This window comes from Bos taurus, chromosome X (genome assembly GCF_002263795.3).
Source record: "Bos taurus isolate L1 Dominette 01449 registration number 42190680 breed Hereford chromosome X, ARS-UCD2.0, whole genome shotgun sequence".
In the NCBI taxonomy this organism is placed as follows: domain Eukaryota; kingdom Metazoa; phylum Chordata; class Mammalia; order Artiodactyla; family Bovidae; genus Bos; species Bos taurus.
This window is the reverse complement of record NC_037357.1, coordinates 96,482,278-96,498,799: the sequence shown is the minus strand read 5'-3', so window position 1 is coordinate 96,498,799 and position 16,522 is coordinate 96,482,278. Positions and strand designations below refer to the sequence as shown.

At 43.9% G+C, this 16,522-nt stretch overlaps 2 protein-coding genes across 15 annotated transcripts in view; both read right to left on the bottom strand.

Moving 5' to 3' along the window:
- The window catches only part of ARHGEF9 (Cdc42 guanine nucleotide exchange factor 9), a 420,665-nt gene that overhangs the window by 178,356 nt on the left and 225,787 nt on the right, over nt 1-16,522 (bottom strand). Inside the window, exon 1 of one of the 14 annotated variants that reach the window (XM_010822033.4) lies at nt 14,148-14,983. The exons of 11 other annotated variants lie outside the window; for them this stretch is intronic. In XM_010822033.4, the coding sequence (XP_010820335.1) occupies nt 14,148-14,156 (9 nt within the window). In that variant the 5' untranslated portion in view covers nt 14,157-14,983. Of the gene's footprint in view, nt 1-14,147; nt 14,984-16,522 lie in introns of those variants that run through there. 2 more of the 14 variants (XM_010822034.4, XM_005228254.5) reach the window with 2 other exon arrangements.
- On the bottom strand, nt 14,340-14,983 carry LOC132344327 (uncharacterized). The gene has a single exon (XM_059883797.1). The coding sequence runs from the start codon at nt 14,517-14,519 to the stop codon at nt 14,340-14,342; it is 180 nt and encodes a 59-aa protein (XP_059739780.1). The 5' UTR covers nt 14,520-14,983.

Sequence of the window (16,522 nt, the reverse complement as noted above, 5' to 3'; positions counted from 1 at the left end):
TGAGACACACCCCAAGTGGCAGAATAGCAACTGAAGTGTGTGTGTGTGTTTGAAATTTTATTGCACTCTTTCTTCAGGTAAGGAACAATATAAAAGAATATTAGAATTTTTTTCGATCTTCAAAATCTTCTACCCTAAATGTAAAATCATAGTAAGAAATTTGTGTTTCTTGATTTCAAGTCCAAAGCTCAGAAACAGACATGAGGCTGTCACATTCAACAGTAATCCCCTGGGGCTTTGAGGCTGCTGCTAAAAGGCAGACCTGGCACACTGGCCACCTGTCTAATTGCTCCCCACCCTTTACCCAGACACAGTCTAGGGCCCCTCCTTCTAGCTCCAGCCTTTGGTACTAAGGGCCAGAAAGGCCTCTCCAGGACACCCCGACCTGGTTTCCAGCTTGAGAAACTCTAAAAATAACAGATCTTCATTAGTGGGGCCAGATGGTCCAAGCTGCTGTGCCTAGGGGCAGGGCTGTGGTCATTAAGGATGTGGCTGTTCTCTCCATCCACCACTGACCCAGGAGAGGCTGAACCTCTGCCCTCCTTTATGCATCCTATGTACTTCCCCTCACAATCCCCCACTCACAATTTAGATATACTTACTCTGTTCCAACTTGTTACTTCATTCCCAAGAAAAACAAACTTTAATATCAATTACTTTTGGCTTTGTAGGATATTACTTCACAATTATACCATTCCCTAATGGTCTGTAAGTAGATTAGGGAATAGAGGAGCAGGCTCAAACTTTCTACGTTGATCAATGTCAATTTATCTTCTCCATCTGCCTGTTAACATCTCAGGGCTCAGTTCTAAGTTTTGTTTGAATGATGGAGCCTGCTATAACACATGCCACCTTGAGTATCCATTTTATTACAGAGCTTACTGCTCCCTGAAGCCTGATTTCAGGGATAAAGGGGCAGAGCAAACTGATAGAGGCCCCACCAGATGGGGCCAGTGCCCTGTTGTGCCTACTTGAAAGACTGGGACAGCTGACTGGTCTTAGGGATACACTGTGTTCTTCATCAGAATGTGTCCCATAAGGATGTGTGGGGCCTGTGTGTGTGTCCCATAGATGGGTTCAAATGTGTCTCAAGGTGGGGTGGGGGGGTTGTTTGTTCAAGTCCTTAGAAGTGTGTGCCCAGGGGTAGGAGTATATCTGAGTATGCATCTCAGTATACTCTACATGTATGTGAATGTGCAGTTATGTTTTATATGCATCCACGTATGCCCACACAAATTTTCATAAGCATGCCTCACGTGTGTATGTGTGTACTCTGCCTGTGCCAAGCATGTGCAAGTGTGAGTGTGCCCCATGGCAAACTGAATGTGTATGCTCCAAGGGTGTCAATGAGAAAGTATATCCCATATGTGTGTCCTGTGTGTATCCTAAATATACTCCACGTATGTCTGAGTGTGTGCATCACATGTGACATATAATGTGTGAATATGGGCAGAGGCCATTGATAGACAGCAAGACTGAACTAATTTTCCTCCTGTACAATTTGTTTCTATCAGCTTTCCCCTAAGACACCTGAGTTAATCTGCTCCCAAGAAGGTCAGAGGACATTGACTCAAATTTCATCTGTCACTTTCTGAATATATTGTTCATAGGTGCTTTTCCCAAGAGGCTTAGCCACCACTCCATTTATCCAAGAGGCCTCAAAAAGAAAGACAAGGATCAAGGACCAACTCTAAGACTTTGGGCAAGTCCTTACCTCTCCCAGATAGCAGTTTCCTTAGCAGTACCGTGAGGGAGTGGGCTTATGGGTTGTTCCTCATTCTTATCCAGTGATTTACTCAGTTTAAGCATCATGGACTAACTCTGATCTCTCCTACCACCACTACCACAACAAAAAGAAAGTTGTACATATATGTGCATATGGATTAGCACGTACAGATGCCTCATTCTAGCTAGACTCCCTTTAGCCCTGGACAGGCTATTGGTTGCTTCCCTACATTTGTCATTCCACACTCATTTTTCCAGTGTCTTGAGCCACTTGAAGTAAAAAGGATAAAACTCTAAATGCATACAATGTTCACTAAAGCTCAGGCAAAATGAGATGGGGTTTATCCAAAGCATTCCTTTCCCATCTTTTGGGATGATTGTGGGAACTAGTGATGGTACTAAGCCATTTTAGGCTCAAGGTACAACCAGATAAATCTACAAAGAGAAAACCTCCAAACAGGGCGTGAAGGGTCACAGGATGTAGGGCCACCCTTCTGAATTTGGCAAGGCCTCTCATGCATGGGTGGACTTATAGGTCAAATAACTGTATCTGAGCTGCCAATTAGTAGTCCAATGCCATCCTAGTCAGAGTTACATGGTGACATCGGCCTAGTTTTCTCCGCTATCTTGACTGACTTTTATAACAAGACATGGATAAAAGCAAAGTGCAGAAGGCATCTTTACAATGAACTCCTTGCTCAAGGCCATTTGGTATGGGTGGGTTGATAACATCTAACTATATATGCAATGCTCTTAAGAGCACACCACTGCTTTAAGAGGAAACACTAATAGTTTCAATTTACTTAACCTTAAAATGGGGAGAATAATCCAAGCCTTGCTCACTTCACAGGGTTGTAAGAAAATAAAAACATGGCAGGAACAGATGACTATAGAGGACTATACAATAGTCCTTATCCTCTTGCCCTGTTCACGAGGTAATGAGAATTTTCCAAAGTAATACAGATAAAGGTAAAAAGTGCAGACGTGTCCTAATTAGGTCATTTGTCCAGAGCTTGTGAAATCTAAACACAGCTCTTAATCATATCATGAAACCCAGTAATGCCCATCACAAATTCTGGTCAAGGACCTGGGAGCAAAGAATTGGTTTTTAAAAGCTAAGTACCTAGGTGATTCTGGCTTGATGGATTTAAGAAGGCACTAAATAAAAATACAATTAACTTTGGCTTTCTTCCAAGCTCCTCTTTTATCTTTGCAGGAGATAGGGAGACAGAAAGCTAGTCTGGTATTTATAGTACCATGTGTGGCCAGGTGGTGGGGTGGGTGGAGATGGGGCTAAATAAAAAAAAGCTTCTTATAAGAAAAAAAAAAAATTCCAGCTTCCCACCAATGACCCAAGACATGGGCCGGGACATAGGGATTCTATCCTTCCAGGGGAGGAAAATAAAAGAGGCCTCCATGTTGTAACAGAGAGAAATGAGGCACAAAGACAATGGAATTTGTTAAAGGTCACCCAGCAACTAAGTTCATATTTATAGCCCCTCTTTATATTCATGTGTAAGTCTTTAACAAATCCTTTACAGAGAGAATTTGTTAAAGGTAGAGGCCTACCAAGTGTCAGGCCCTTCCACTACAGCAGTCACTCAGGGATTTTAGCCTCAGAAAGTTCTCAGGGATTATCAGCCCCATTTAATAGAAAAGAAAACCAACTCAGAGAGGCTAAGTGACTTGCCCAAGGTCACAGAGCTAAAAAATGACAATTAGTTCAGTGATCTTTTGCTTTCTATCACATCATACAGATTTCCTTTACCATTCCTGAAAGACAAGAGCAGCTTGCAAGTCCCATGGATCCAGGAACTCACATTCTTGCAAGCTATAGCTCAAGTACTGCTTCAAACATACTGTGTGTTTCCTTGTGTGAATCCTTTCTTATTTTGAGCCTAGTTCCCCAGCTTCCAAAATGAGGAAATTGGACTCAAGACAGCTGTAACACTCCCTTTCTAGAAGATAGAGCTGTTCGGAATGATTTAAATGGCACTGTAACTTTCAAAGCTTGAGCCCAGATCAGGCACTATATGACAATACATCCCTGAGTCTCATTTTTCTCATCTGCAAAATGCAGTAGTCCCTGTTTTACTTACTTCATAGGGCCACTACCAAGTGAGACAATGTGCAAAACCCACTGAAAAGTTTAAGACAATGTTCAAGAGAGTCAAGAATCAAGCAAGCATCCACCAGCCCCAGTGGCTTTTCTCTAAATCTAAGTAGAGAAAGTGTCAATACACTTTCTATCCAATAAATTTTTCTAAGCCCTCCTATGCAGTTCAATCTAGATTTCAAAACAAGTGCCTCAGCTGGCTGCAAGGTCCAAAGGACATTAGTAAATCTCTCCACTGCCTATTAGGCCCTAAACACAAAGCAGTCTCATCATTATGCCTGTTCTGAGCATTCCCCACCATGTCAGCTCTATCAAAGCTTCTCCTAAGGATTCCTGGCTCTACCATGCCTCTTTCCAAATGTCAAAGCACCCACTGCCCAGCCCTACTGCCAACCAGCAGGGTTCACAGAGAGAGGAGGATGGAAGAGAGTGGGCAGAGGAGAGGCTGTGGGAAGCACAGCTAAAAGTAGATGCTGCCTTTAGGCAACACACTCTGGGGGGGTGTGGGTGGGCTCTTAGCACATCCTTCCTGCAGCCTGCTTGCTGGGCAGGGAGGTACATCCTTCCCTTCCTCTAATGAAGGCAGGCAAACAGAGGTCATAGCTGCCAGAACCATTCCCAGATCTGGCTATGGATGCACAATGCTAGATGCCTCTGGACCCTGAGGGTGGATGGCTGAGCAGCACAGTATTGCACCCAGGGAGCCCTTCCTCAGAAGAACTGATGTAGTCTGCAGAAGATTCTCCGCTCCCCTACCCGCATCTGACTGCCTGGCACCCTAAGGGCTCTGACAGGCCTTTTCCCCTTTAGGAGGTTACATAATAATTTTGTTCTCCCAGCCTCTCTCTAAGAGCTCTCTCCAACCAAACCTGAGAGAGCATCCAGGTCTCTGATACAGCCAAGGGAGCACAGAGCCAGAACTCTATAGCAGAGGTAGAAGGTTATAGGGGGCAAGGGGCTGATTTGATGACTCAGGATACCAGACCCACCTTTTCTCCCTCAGTGCCTTAATTCTTTCACTTGTAAAACAGGACGGGGAGAGGCATGCAAATTTCCAAAATACTTTAATTGCTGGCCCACCCTGGCCTCCTCCATCGAGTTACCTTATCTTCCAAGCAATTTGGTTGTGCTGGGCAACCATCCCTGCTCTTCTAATTCCCCTAATGAATAAGGTCTGCACTAGCAAGTCTGGAACTCTAGACTCTCCTCCACTCAAAAAGACAAGTTCTGCTTTTTCATGCCATGTTTTATAGAGAAGTTTGTGGCTAAAATTTCATTTAAGAACACGATTCTCCTACTAAATCTACTTCTCATTTTAGTCACATGGAAACAAGAGGCCTAGTGGAGAAGGGCTTTGATCAAGTTCTGGCAGCAAGGTAGGTACAGAGCCACAGCTTGATTTTAGTAGGCCCAAGGCCATTTATAGAGTTTTTTCTCCTACTAAAGATCTGCCTTCCATATGCTGTCTCTCCGTCATGCATTCACAATTTCCCTCTTCTCTACTACCAACTCTCAATCTTGATGCTCAAAGCCCAAATGCCCAATTCTTGTCAGGGGCCTGAAACTAGCACAGAAGAGTGATAAAAGCAAGAAACAACTGACCTCGGACACATCCCTCCCTTAACCTTTCCCTTTCCTCTAGGTTATCTCTTTGTTCCTTTCTTCAAAGTTTTCTCTTGAATTCTGCTGTATGTCAGTAACAACTTTTAAATTCTCAGTCATGACCACATTCTGACCACAGAGTTCAGTATGCAGGCTACACTGGAAGAACTGAAAAGATCTGCCATCAAGAGACCTGGGTTCTAAGCCAGGAATGATCACTTTCTGAATATGTGACCTTGAGTAAGACGCTTAATCTCCCAGTGCCTCAGTTTCCTTCAACTACTTCCAGATTTAAGCGAACAGCCAATGAAATAAGTACAAAATTTTATTCATTTAAATTCATATTAGCACTAGTAGCAGTATTAACTAAATGAATGGCTACTTAAAATACTGTAGGAAAGGGGTTCTGAGGTGTCAAAAGAGCCAGCTGCTTGCCTCCTAGGCTTTCCCAGACCTATAAGGCTGGCATTTTATCTATAAGAGGCAATTTTCAATTACCCATGCAACATGTCTCTTGAATAAATACTAAATCCCAAACTAACATCCCCCCTGCCACTCAGTTCACAGTAGATTTCACTTCCCTGTGGGCAACCAGTGTGTGCTCAATGAATATAACCCCATAGTTCAGTTATTCTAGAAGAGACCTAAGCTAAATATAATTAGGAAGGCAAGTCTCCTACCTCCAAAATAACCCTGTGCATCCCAAACCTGCTAAAAGAGATCTTTGGATCACCTACTAGTTTTGAATAATAATATTCTTAATCATTTTGATCATTAGTATTCATCACAAAGTAAGCACAGATCATTAAACCTGGAAGAAATCTTTGAAGCTATCTAATCCACCTGACCTTACTTTGCAGATGAGGAAACCAAATTTCAGAGGGGAGAGATAATTTGACCAAGGTCACCCAGCAAATGAACAGAATCTTCTTCACCATTATAGAAAATGCATAGGAACTTTTTTTCCTGAAAGGGTCAAACTATCTCACAGCTGATAATTCAAAATCCAAATAGACCCTCAGACTACTCACTCTCTAGGGTTGAATCCTCCATTTTGGTGTGGGCACAAGCCCCTAGGATTCATCAAGGCCCCCACAATCCTAGAATAAAATTTCACCATCTGTGAAGCCTGCCTATTCATGTGTGCAACAAGCCAGATTCAGGCTGAGCTGACATTTCCTTTGAACATAGCAGTCATTTTCATCCCTGGCTGAACATTCTTGTCACCTCAGGGAGCTTTTAAAAAAATATTGATGCCAGGCCTCACCATGACCAACTCAATAAGATCTCCCCCAGAGATCTTAGGAATTGTTGTTAGTCTTGTTAACTCCCCAGGTGATTCCAATGTGCTGCTAGGGCTGAGAACCACCATGTTAGTAGAAACAATGCAGTCAAGCAAAAGAAATACACATACAGAGTTACGTGAACTGTTTGAAAACTAAATATATTATTTTAAAGCTAAATCTATGATGCCCTGCTTTTCCAAAGAGGGGAAAAGAAAGTGGTACCCAAAATCTACATTTGTGGCACTGACCCTCAGGCAAATTCTGGACTCAATTAGGAAACATATGGTTTGTGGGTATTCAAAGAAAACAGGGAACCCCAAAGTCTGCAAAAGGATTTACTAGGGGTAAGATACCAAATGATTCATACTTTTTCTCATGGGGTCATTGGCTTGGTAGATGATTGTTATGAAACTTGCATACAAATTGATGTCCACAAAGCATACAACAAATCCATCATGCTACATTATCCTCATCAACAGGCTGATAGGATAGATGATGGTAGGGCCCAGTGGATTCTGCACTATCTGACCAGATGTACACAAAAGTTCAGTTCAGTTCAGTTCAGTTGCTCAGTTGTGTCCGACTCTTTGCAACCCCATGAATTGCAGCACGCCAGGCCTCCCTGTCCATCACAAACTCCCGGAGATCACTCAGACTCACATTCATAGAGTCAGTGATGCCATCCAGCCATCTCATCCTCTGTCGTCCCCTTCTCCTCCTGGCTCCAATTCCAAGAGGCAGCTTTGATGAGTTGCCAGAGGAGCTAGCATTAATCAAATTATATTCAACACTACTTGGAATCAATAGCTTGGATGGTACTTATTCAGTTTTTAAATGATGCAATGCTAGAAGAGACTGCTAATCTGTTTCATGGCAAGGAAAAAAAGAAAAACTCCAAAAGCTAGGAAGACCAACCAAAGAAAATAAAAGTTCAACTGATGCAATGCTAGAAGGAACTGCTAAGTTTTGGCACAATGAAGCAAAATTTTAAAAGCCATAAAAAGCTAGAGTAATCGATCAACCAAACAAAATTTAGTGCTTGGTTCAAAAACACCTGAAGTTAGGTTCAAAAGGCCAATTTCACAAGAGCATAGACGACTGGACGAGGCAGCAAAGCCATTAAGAAGGCTTTTAATCCTCTCTGCATGTTTGAATCACCTTGGGATACTTATTTTTTATTTAAAAATAAAAAGCTGCTTGGAACCTATCATGTGACAATTCAATCAGAATCTCTTAGAGTGGAAACTTGGCACAGGTATTTAAAAACTCTCAAAAAAATAAATAAATAAATAAATAAAATAAAAACTCTCCAAGTGATCTGTATGTTCACTGAGGACTGAGGACCAGTAGAAGATTGCAAAATTAGGTATTTCATAGACAAAGTCCTTTTTTTATTTAATCCTGATTAGATGGCACATGGTATAATATGATCAGTTCTGGGCAGCACGTTTATACATATATAAACATACATATGTATGTATATATACATACATATCGGAGAAGGCAATGGCACCCCACTCCAGTACTCTTGCCTGGAAAATCCCATGGATAGAGGAGCCTGGTAGGCTGCAGTCCATGGGGTCGCTAAGAGTCGTACATGACTGAGCGACTTTACTTTCACTTTTCACTTTCATGCATTGGAGAAGGAAATGGCAACCCACTCCAGTATTCTTGCCTGGAGAATCCCAGGAACCGGGGAGCCCGTTGGGCTGCCGTCTATGGGGTCGCACAGAGTCAGACACGACTGAAGCGACTTAGCAGCAGCAGCAGCAGCATACATACATATATATCTATATATATATAGTGTTTCAGGCTTCACCAATTCACACTGACTTTCTCCTTGAAGATCCCAAATAGTGAGTTTTCATGAGACTAAAGGGAACTCTTTGATGTATATGCAAGATTAAAAAGCAACATTTTATTGAATAAAGAATTCTGTCCAAAATTGCTATATAAATGAGAGGTATGAAAAAAGCACTAAAAATTAAAGCAAGTAACTGAGGAAGCTAGTATGATTTCAGGGATGACTTATGCTCCTTCCCCTCCACCTGACTCCATTCAGCTGCACACTAACTGGGAATGATCAAATCTGACTCTTTTGCCCCTGTCCATTTGAAAGGCAGACCCACTACCATCCCATAAATCTGACTTTTACCTCTTGCATCGGTAAAACCAGGAATAACAATACTTCCTATCTACTTCACAAGGTTGATGTGATGCTCTAAATTGGGAAAAAATACAGAATTGCTTTGTATAGGCCCATGCACTGACAAGGGATTATTAGTATTGTCATTACTGGGCTATTTCCCCAGTCTTCTCTCCCTACGAGGCCCTTCCCCTCTCTAGTTTTCCCACTCAGTACTTTGGTGCCAAGGCAAAGCACCATACCAAATACTCGTGAGGGCTGTACCTACTTAATGACAGGAGACACTCTGGGTAGACATCAGAAAAGCTAAGCTTTGATCAAGGATTCCTGGAAAGCCAGAGACTCTGTTGGCCTAAACAAGTTGCAGAGCTAGAAATAAGGGCTAGAGGGTCTGAGATTCCCTACTTCCATCCCACTTTTTGGGGCAAAGCCAATGGGACTGAATCCAGATGCTTTTTGGGAGGTCTTCTGAGGAGGCAGTTATTTTTTGAGAATAGCTCAGTTTCCAATCATATCTCTATACAGAGCAAGTACTCCACAGGCCAAGGAGAGCAGAGGCCAAGATGACAAAGAGAGGCTAGAAGGAGGACATGCTTTGGCAGCATCTCTGCAACTGCTAAAGTGTACCCTCTGATTATAGCCAAGCACTCCCAATCTAGACCTCACCAGAATACAGAAGAGCACCTCACCCACAGGTTCATTGGGATCCTTCAGGCCCCTAGCAACTTAATTTCTCTCTCTCTCTCACCACCCCCCCCCTCTCTCACACACACACACACACACACACACATGGATGAGAAAGTCTGAATCAGGGCCCAAACCCTGTTCACCAAACTAACAATCAAACTGGCCTCTCCAATCTGCTCAGTTATCTCAGTTGGAATCTATTCAGAGACCAACAACATAGAAACAAACAAACAAAAAACCAATTTCACACTGCAGCTAGGTTGCGAAAGTTTCCCTGCTGCTGCTGCTAAGTCGCTTCAGTCGTGTCCAACTCTGTGCGACCCTAGAGACAGCAGCCCACCAGGCTCCCCAGTCCCTAGGATTCTCCAGGCAAGAACACTGGAGTGGGTTGCCATTTCATTCTCTAATGCATGAAAGTGAAAAGTGAAAGTGAAGTTGTTCAGTCGTGTCCAACCCTCAGCGACATGGACTGCAACCTATCAGGCTTCTCCATCCATGGGATTTGCCAGGCAAGAGTACTGGAGTGGGTTGCCATTGCCTTCTCCAAAAGTTTCTCTAGCCACAGCCAAAATTGGAGTACACTGCACAGGCAGATGTTACAGGTTCTGACAGATAGAAGCTGTCTCGATGGGGAGAGGGGAAGCACTGCTCAGTTTGTTCCCACATGCTATCCCTTTGGGCTTCCCAGGTGGCTCAGGTAGCAAAGAATCTGCCTGCAATGCAGGAGACTTGAGTTTGATCCCTGGGTCTGAAAGATCCCCTGGAGGAGGGCACAGCAACCCACTCCAGTATTCTTGCCTTGAGGAATCTCATGGATGAGGGAACCTGGAGGGCTACAGTCCATAGGGTCATAAAGAGTCAGACAACCACTGAAGCAACTAGCATGCATGCACACTATCCGTTTACCTCCTCCCTGCATGGTGGACATAAACATTTTTCACAGCCTTCAGATCTCCTTGCACTAAAGCTAGACTGTGAAATGGCTCATTTAATCTTAAGGAGAAGGCAGTGACTAGACAGGGATTTGAACCCAAGAACCTTCAAATAAATAGTCCCATGACTGGGATGCAGCGAGGCTCTGTATGCCTTCCCTGGATATGTTTTCTAGGTATTTGTGGGCAATGAGGATTTTGCTCTTTCTTTATCCTCTCCCCAAAAGCATCTTTCCAAGCCCTGCCTTGCCAGCTCCCGCCTTTCTCCAAAAGCGCTTGTGCCTGGAACTTTCAAGTGCCCTAGACCTCAGCGGGAGCTATGTGATGCAGGAGTTGCTTGGATACTGGTCAAGGACGTTTTCTTGAATCTTCTAGTGGGGAGCTTGTAGCAAAAAGTATCCTTTACAAAGGAGTTAGACAGAAGGAAAGGGAACAAGGAGCTCTGTCAGAAAATGTTGGGACAAATCAGAGAGGTAAAGCCTTCTTCTTCCTACCCCTTACAGCAGGGATGGTGGGGGAGAGAGAGGAGGCTATATCAGCAAAGAGGGGAAAAGCTTAGAAGGGGGAAGATGAAGAGAAGAGACAGGAAAGGAGGAAAAAGTCAAAATGCAGAGGGTCCCACTCCTCTTGGCTGCATTTTTCATTTTCTCCCACTCTTTTCTCTTTTTGCTTACTCTCACAATCTTGAAGAAGAAATGCCAAACCTTCAGGATCCACACAAGTAAAAAGTCACCCTGTTCACTACTCCCTAAACTCCGTTTTAGCTGCTCTATGGTAGCCTGCCATCTGGCTAGCAACATTCCCTTATGTGCCTAAAGATAAGTTAATTTGAAAAATGTTTACCCATTTCACAAACTAAAGTACTGATGAAAGAGCTCTTCCAAGCTACCCCTTTAGTCTGAGGCTGTGTAGGGTAGGGGAAAACCGATAGAGGGGGACACTCATCCACCTTCAGTTCAGTTCAGTCGCTTAGTCGTGTCTGACTCTTTGCGACCCCATGAATCGCAGCACGCCAGGCCTCCCTGTCCATCACCAACTCCCGGAGTTCACTCAGACTCACGTCCATCGAGTTGGTGATGCCATCCAGCCATCTCATCCTCTGTCGTCCCCTTCTCCTCCTGCCCCCAATCCCTCCCAGCATCAGAGTTAGCACCAGTCAAATCCTTGTAGGCCTTAGCACAAGGAGGCCTTTCAGAACTGGGGAACTCAATTCATGTCCTGCTGTTTTTCTTCATTCCTAGCACATTCAACCCCATCCAGATTCAGGAGTCTGTATCCGACACACAGAGTAGATGTGCATACACACCCACATACATACTGTCACACATCCTACACACATACATTTACAAAGGCTTTCTGCCAAGGGTCTGTCAGGCATCCAAAGGTGACACATACTTTGTCATAAACCTGGTTCAAAGACTAGCCTTGGAGAATCCTTATCTCCTTGAAGGAAAAATCAAAAAGCATTCTATTGTTGTAGTCCAGTTTTCTTCCCACATAACTAGGTAAAAGAATCTCTTAGGTAAAACAAGTTTCTCCAGATACCAGCAGCCAGATATTTCCTCCTTCCCCCCTCCCATCACCCCTTGATGAACATTTATTAACATTTCATTTGCCTTTTCAGTTATCTTCCCAGTTCATTAGCCTCTGATTTCAAGTGCATATGGACACCCAAAATCACAGAATTCAAAAACATAGTCCAACCATCCCCAAATGCCATGTTATAGAGAATCCCAAAATTGCTCAATGTCAAGCAGTTGCTGAACAGAGAAGACCCAGGTCTGTAGCTGCCCGGCCTACAGCCTTTCTTTCATCACTCTCCAACACTGTCTCAAAACAAAGTGTCCAACTAAAATATCAGGTTACTTCACACAATACTGTTGGAGCAAATGCAGGAAGGGAGGGCAAGTGGGACTCACTAGATTCTCTTTGCAAAAAAATCAAGTTCTTAGTTCAACCCAGGGGCTCCCACAAAGGGACTAAAGAGTAAATAATAAGAATCAATGCCAGCAAACTTCCCAGATCATGCTTACAACATGGTGCCAACCAAATTAAAAAATCAGTTTCTTACCCACACAGAGCCATCGAGAGCACACCTTGTGACTCAAAACCTCTTCTAATGCCATAAAATTATACTCTTTGGGCCCCAAGGTCTGGACAATTTCAAGAGCCCCCTTCACAGCCCTCCTCCCTTCAAAATCTTTTCCAAACAGTCCAAACAACAGTACATGGTACTTGAAAGTACACTGCCAGCAGATGTACACATCACTCATGAACAGTCGCCCACATGGGTGCAGGAGGACCATGTGTGTGGATGTTTTATGTGTCCTGATTAATTGCTATATGAGACAGAAATGGTACTCTTTCAAGTCAGGTAAGCAACAGAAAGAAGACCTGCCAACAACAGCAGGTGGGGGAGGGGGGTGCATAATATTATGCACACTGGCATCAGAGACAAATTTTTTACTGGATTTGACAAAAGCTTTCTTAGGGGAAACAGAAATATAAAAATAATAACAATAGCAAAAATAACAGCAATGACCACCACTACCACCTGATAAAGACACGCAAATAAATATCAAATTGGAATGTTGCTTCTAGCTCACGTTTTCCAGAGCTTTCATCCCTTTCCATCCAGTCATTTTTTTTGGGGGGAGGGTGCTCAAAACTCTCAATTTAGCATGATACATAATTTCATTTTAAAATGGAAACTTTCCAAATAGAGAGACCTCTGATTTTAAAGAACAAGGAAGCAAACAAAACCACCATTTTCTTATTAACACTAGCAAGTTCTATTTAAAATGTAGTTCAAGAACATCACTGCAAATGAGATTACCCCAAAGAGGCATATCTAAATATATTATTCCCAAGGTTGGTAGAAAGCTAGCTTTAGTTGTTTTTGGAGGCCATAGAGACAAAATCCCCAAACTCAAATTCATAGGTACAATTTTTGGGAAAAAGAACCCAAACAGTTACTGTCAACGTCTTCTCCTGCTAATTCATAAAAATCAAAGAACATTTTGATGCCACATACCATGATTCCAAAGAAATTGACATTTAATGATTTTTAAGAAATGTTTTAAACGTGGCTTCTTTCCAAATTGGAAACTGTAAACGCTGGACAGCAAATTAAGATTCAGAGAACACAGTCACCAACTGCCAGCACAACGCACCCCACCACATCACTTTCCATATTCTCGCTTCTCATTAAGAGACTGAAGAATAATTTCCCTAAATTCATTCCTGTATCAATTTCTTTCCTCTAAACATCTAGTGCAACACTGTTTTTCCTAAGCTGCCAGAAATTCATCATGCTTTTCCCACAACCTCCCTTGCCCCAGACAAACCCAAATGCCATCTTCTGATGGCAAGAAAGAAATTCTAAAATTCTCTGATGGAATTTAAAGGTCGTTTTCCAGAAAATGAATTGACAAAACACCACAATCAGCAAAGCCATTGTGTAAGGATGCAGAGCTTGCTTCATGAACGTCACATCAATGAAGAATGCACACACACATACACACACACACACATGCACACTTAAATAGAAAGCATTTCTTTATCAACAATTTTACTCAAGCAATAAGCAACTACACTCACAGGCATACTTAAAAGACAAGACATAACAAAAGATTTAGGGAGAGATAATATACCAACGTCATACATATCACAGCGAGGCCATGTTGAAGCTCAAAACGTTTTCCCCCCTGAGTAAGAAAGCGTACTCTTTCTCTCCCTCTCTTTCCCTGTCTCTCTCTCTCTCTCTTTTTTTTTTTTTTTCCTTGGAGGTTCTCGGGATGAAATCAAAGCGAGAATTCCAGACAGCTCAGGCGGCTGGACTCCATTCAGCGCGTTCCCAGAAAAAACATGAGTATGACATTTACAAGCAGAAGGACTACAATCACGGCAAAAACGACTACAGTTTGCACATCCAGGGTCATGGTGCAATGCAGAACACTGTAGTGTTCCAAATGAGGGGCTGGCAGATTGGGAGATGTCAGTCTCTGTTCTGTCAGACTGTCCATACAGCCACCATGCTAGAAAGGAGAGGAGGAAGTCGGGTGGTTGGGGAAGGGCTGGGTTTGGCGCCCGAGTTTGGTATGGGAGGGGGGAAGGGGGGATGGGGACAGGGGTGCTTGCTTCCCCCTTCTCAGAACTGAGCTGATCTTTCTTCCCTAGCTGAGAAATCTTAGCTTGCGCTGAAGTCTGCAGAGTCCAGCATTCTCTCTCGGGCGCCACGGGAAAAGGCAAAATCCTGGCTTTCAAAGAGAAAGGCAGGAGAAACCAGCGCGAGGTTCTCCGGCGCCTGCTCAGTCTGTCTGTCCGGGGGTGCGTCCGTCCGCCTGCCTGGCTGGCTACCGGTCAGTCTCGGTATCCTCTATTCCCTCTAATTCGCTCGCTTTTCTATGCTCGCTCTGTTCGCCGGGCTCTGGGCTGCCAGCTACTCTTTCGATCCCTGCCTCGCTGGCTCTCTTCCTCGCCTCTCCCCACCCCCCAGCCCATATTCTGCGTTTTTATTCACGGAACGACTGCCCGCGCCTGCGTGAGGTGCAGCCAAAATGCTGACAGGCCCACCGACCAATAACAGGTGCCGCAGAGGAGAGTTTACTCGCCGGGGGGGCGGTACTTGAGCTGGCGTGCTACCAGCGGCAGCCAATCGGTGAACACATGGTCCCCCAGCAGGCCCGCTCCATCCAGCCCAGCCGGAGCTCCAGGCTGCCAGTTCTGGCGTAGGGGTGGCGAGCTTGTTGTGGGTGGGTTGATGGAGCTGAGGAGAGAGAGGAGGGAAAGACCTGGGAGAGAGGAGGGAAAGGCCTGGGAGAGAGGAAGGGAATGGACAGAACGGACCAGAGGGGAGAGAGCATGGCAGGGAGAGAGGAGGGAATGATGAGAAGACGGTGAGAAGCAGAAGGGAAAGAAAAGGAAAGATGGGAAAGAGAAAGAAGAAATGGTAGGGGGGGGTATGATGAAGAAATAGAAGCTTGGGGTAAAGGATGGGAAAAGGATAGGGAGGAGGGAAAAGGAATGGGGGTGCGTGGCGGGAAGGGACCCTTTGGAGCAACTTTGGAGCCTGGGCCAAGGAGGAAGCAAAGATGCTTTTGGTCGGGAAGATCCCCTGGAGAAGGAAATGGCAACCCACTCCAGTACTCTTGCCTAGAAAATCCCATGGCCGGAGGAGCCTGGTAGGCTACAGTCCATGGGGTTGCAAAGAGTGGGACACAACTGAGCAACTTCACTTCAAGTATTATAGGCCACTCACAATTAGCTATACAAATCCAACAAATCAGTGCTGTGTACAGAATCACAAGGACACTCTACAAATTATACAAAATTCAATTATATTTATCTTTCTCTGATATCTCTGCACTTGCAGATCAGATTTCTTTCCTATTTCTGGTTTCTTTGAACTATGACAGCTTGCACTATTCCAGCATACTGGGTACTAGGAAGAGAGGACAGTTTTGCATTGGAAAAGCCTCTACAAAACCTATAAAACTTGCAATCTGCTTGAAATCACTGCCCTGTTCTGTCTTTGTGGTCTGGTGTCTGAAATGGAGAAGCCCTGGAGTAGAGACAGAAAGGTTTCAGATTTACTCCTAGGCCTACTTCAAGCTTCCTATAAGACTTTTGGGCAACTCCTTTCCCCTCTATGGGACTCCATCTCCCTTCTGCCACAGGAGACCTTAGACCTGTCAGAATTCAGTGAAACCTCTGAACCTTACCTCAGAAAAATATAGAGCAGGCTTCTGGGCCCTCAAAACCAAGGACTAACTTACACTGAATATCTCTAAGGGCCTTTCTTACTCTTATAGGACTGTACACATGAACAGATAGATATTGGTGGAAAGGGGCAAGAAACTAGATTATCCAGGGATAGAACTAATTAATTTCTGGTATTTCTACCATACTATAAACTCCAAGAGGAATGAGAATTGCTTTCTATTCTCAAAAAATCTTTGAGTCTAGGAAAGTCAGCTATTCAAACTTGGTGAGTGGAAATTCTGAGTCAATGGAGGTATAAATAAAA

Coding starts and splice junctions, on each gene's coding strand:
- LOC132344327 (XM_059883797.1), bottom strand. CDS start 14,519: ATGGACAGTCTGACAGAACAGAGACTGACATCTCCCAATCTGCCAGCC.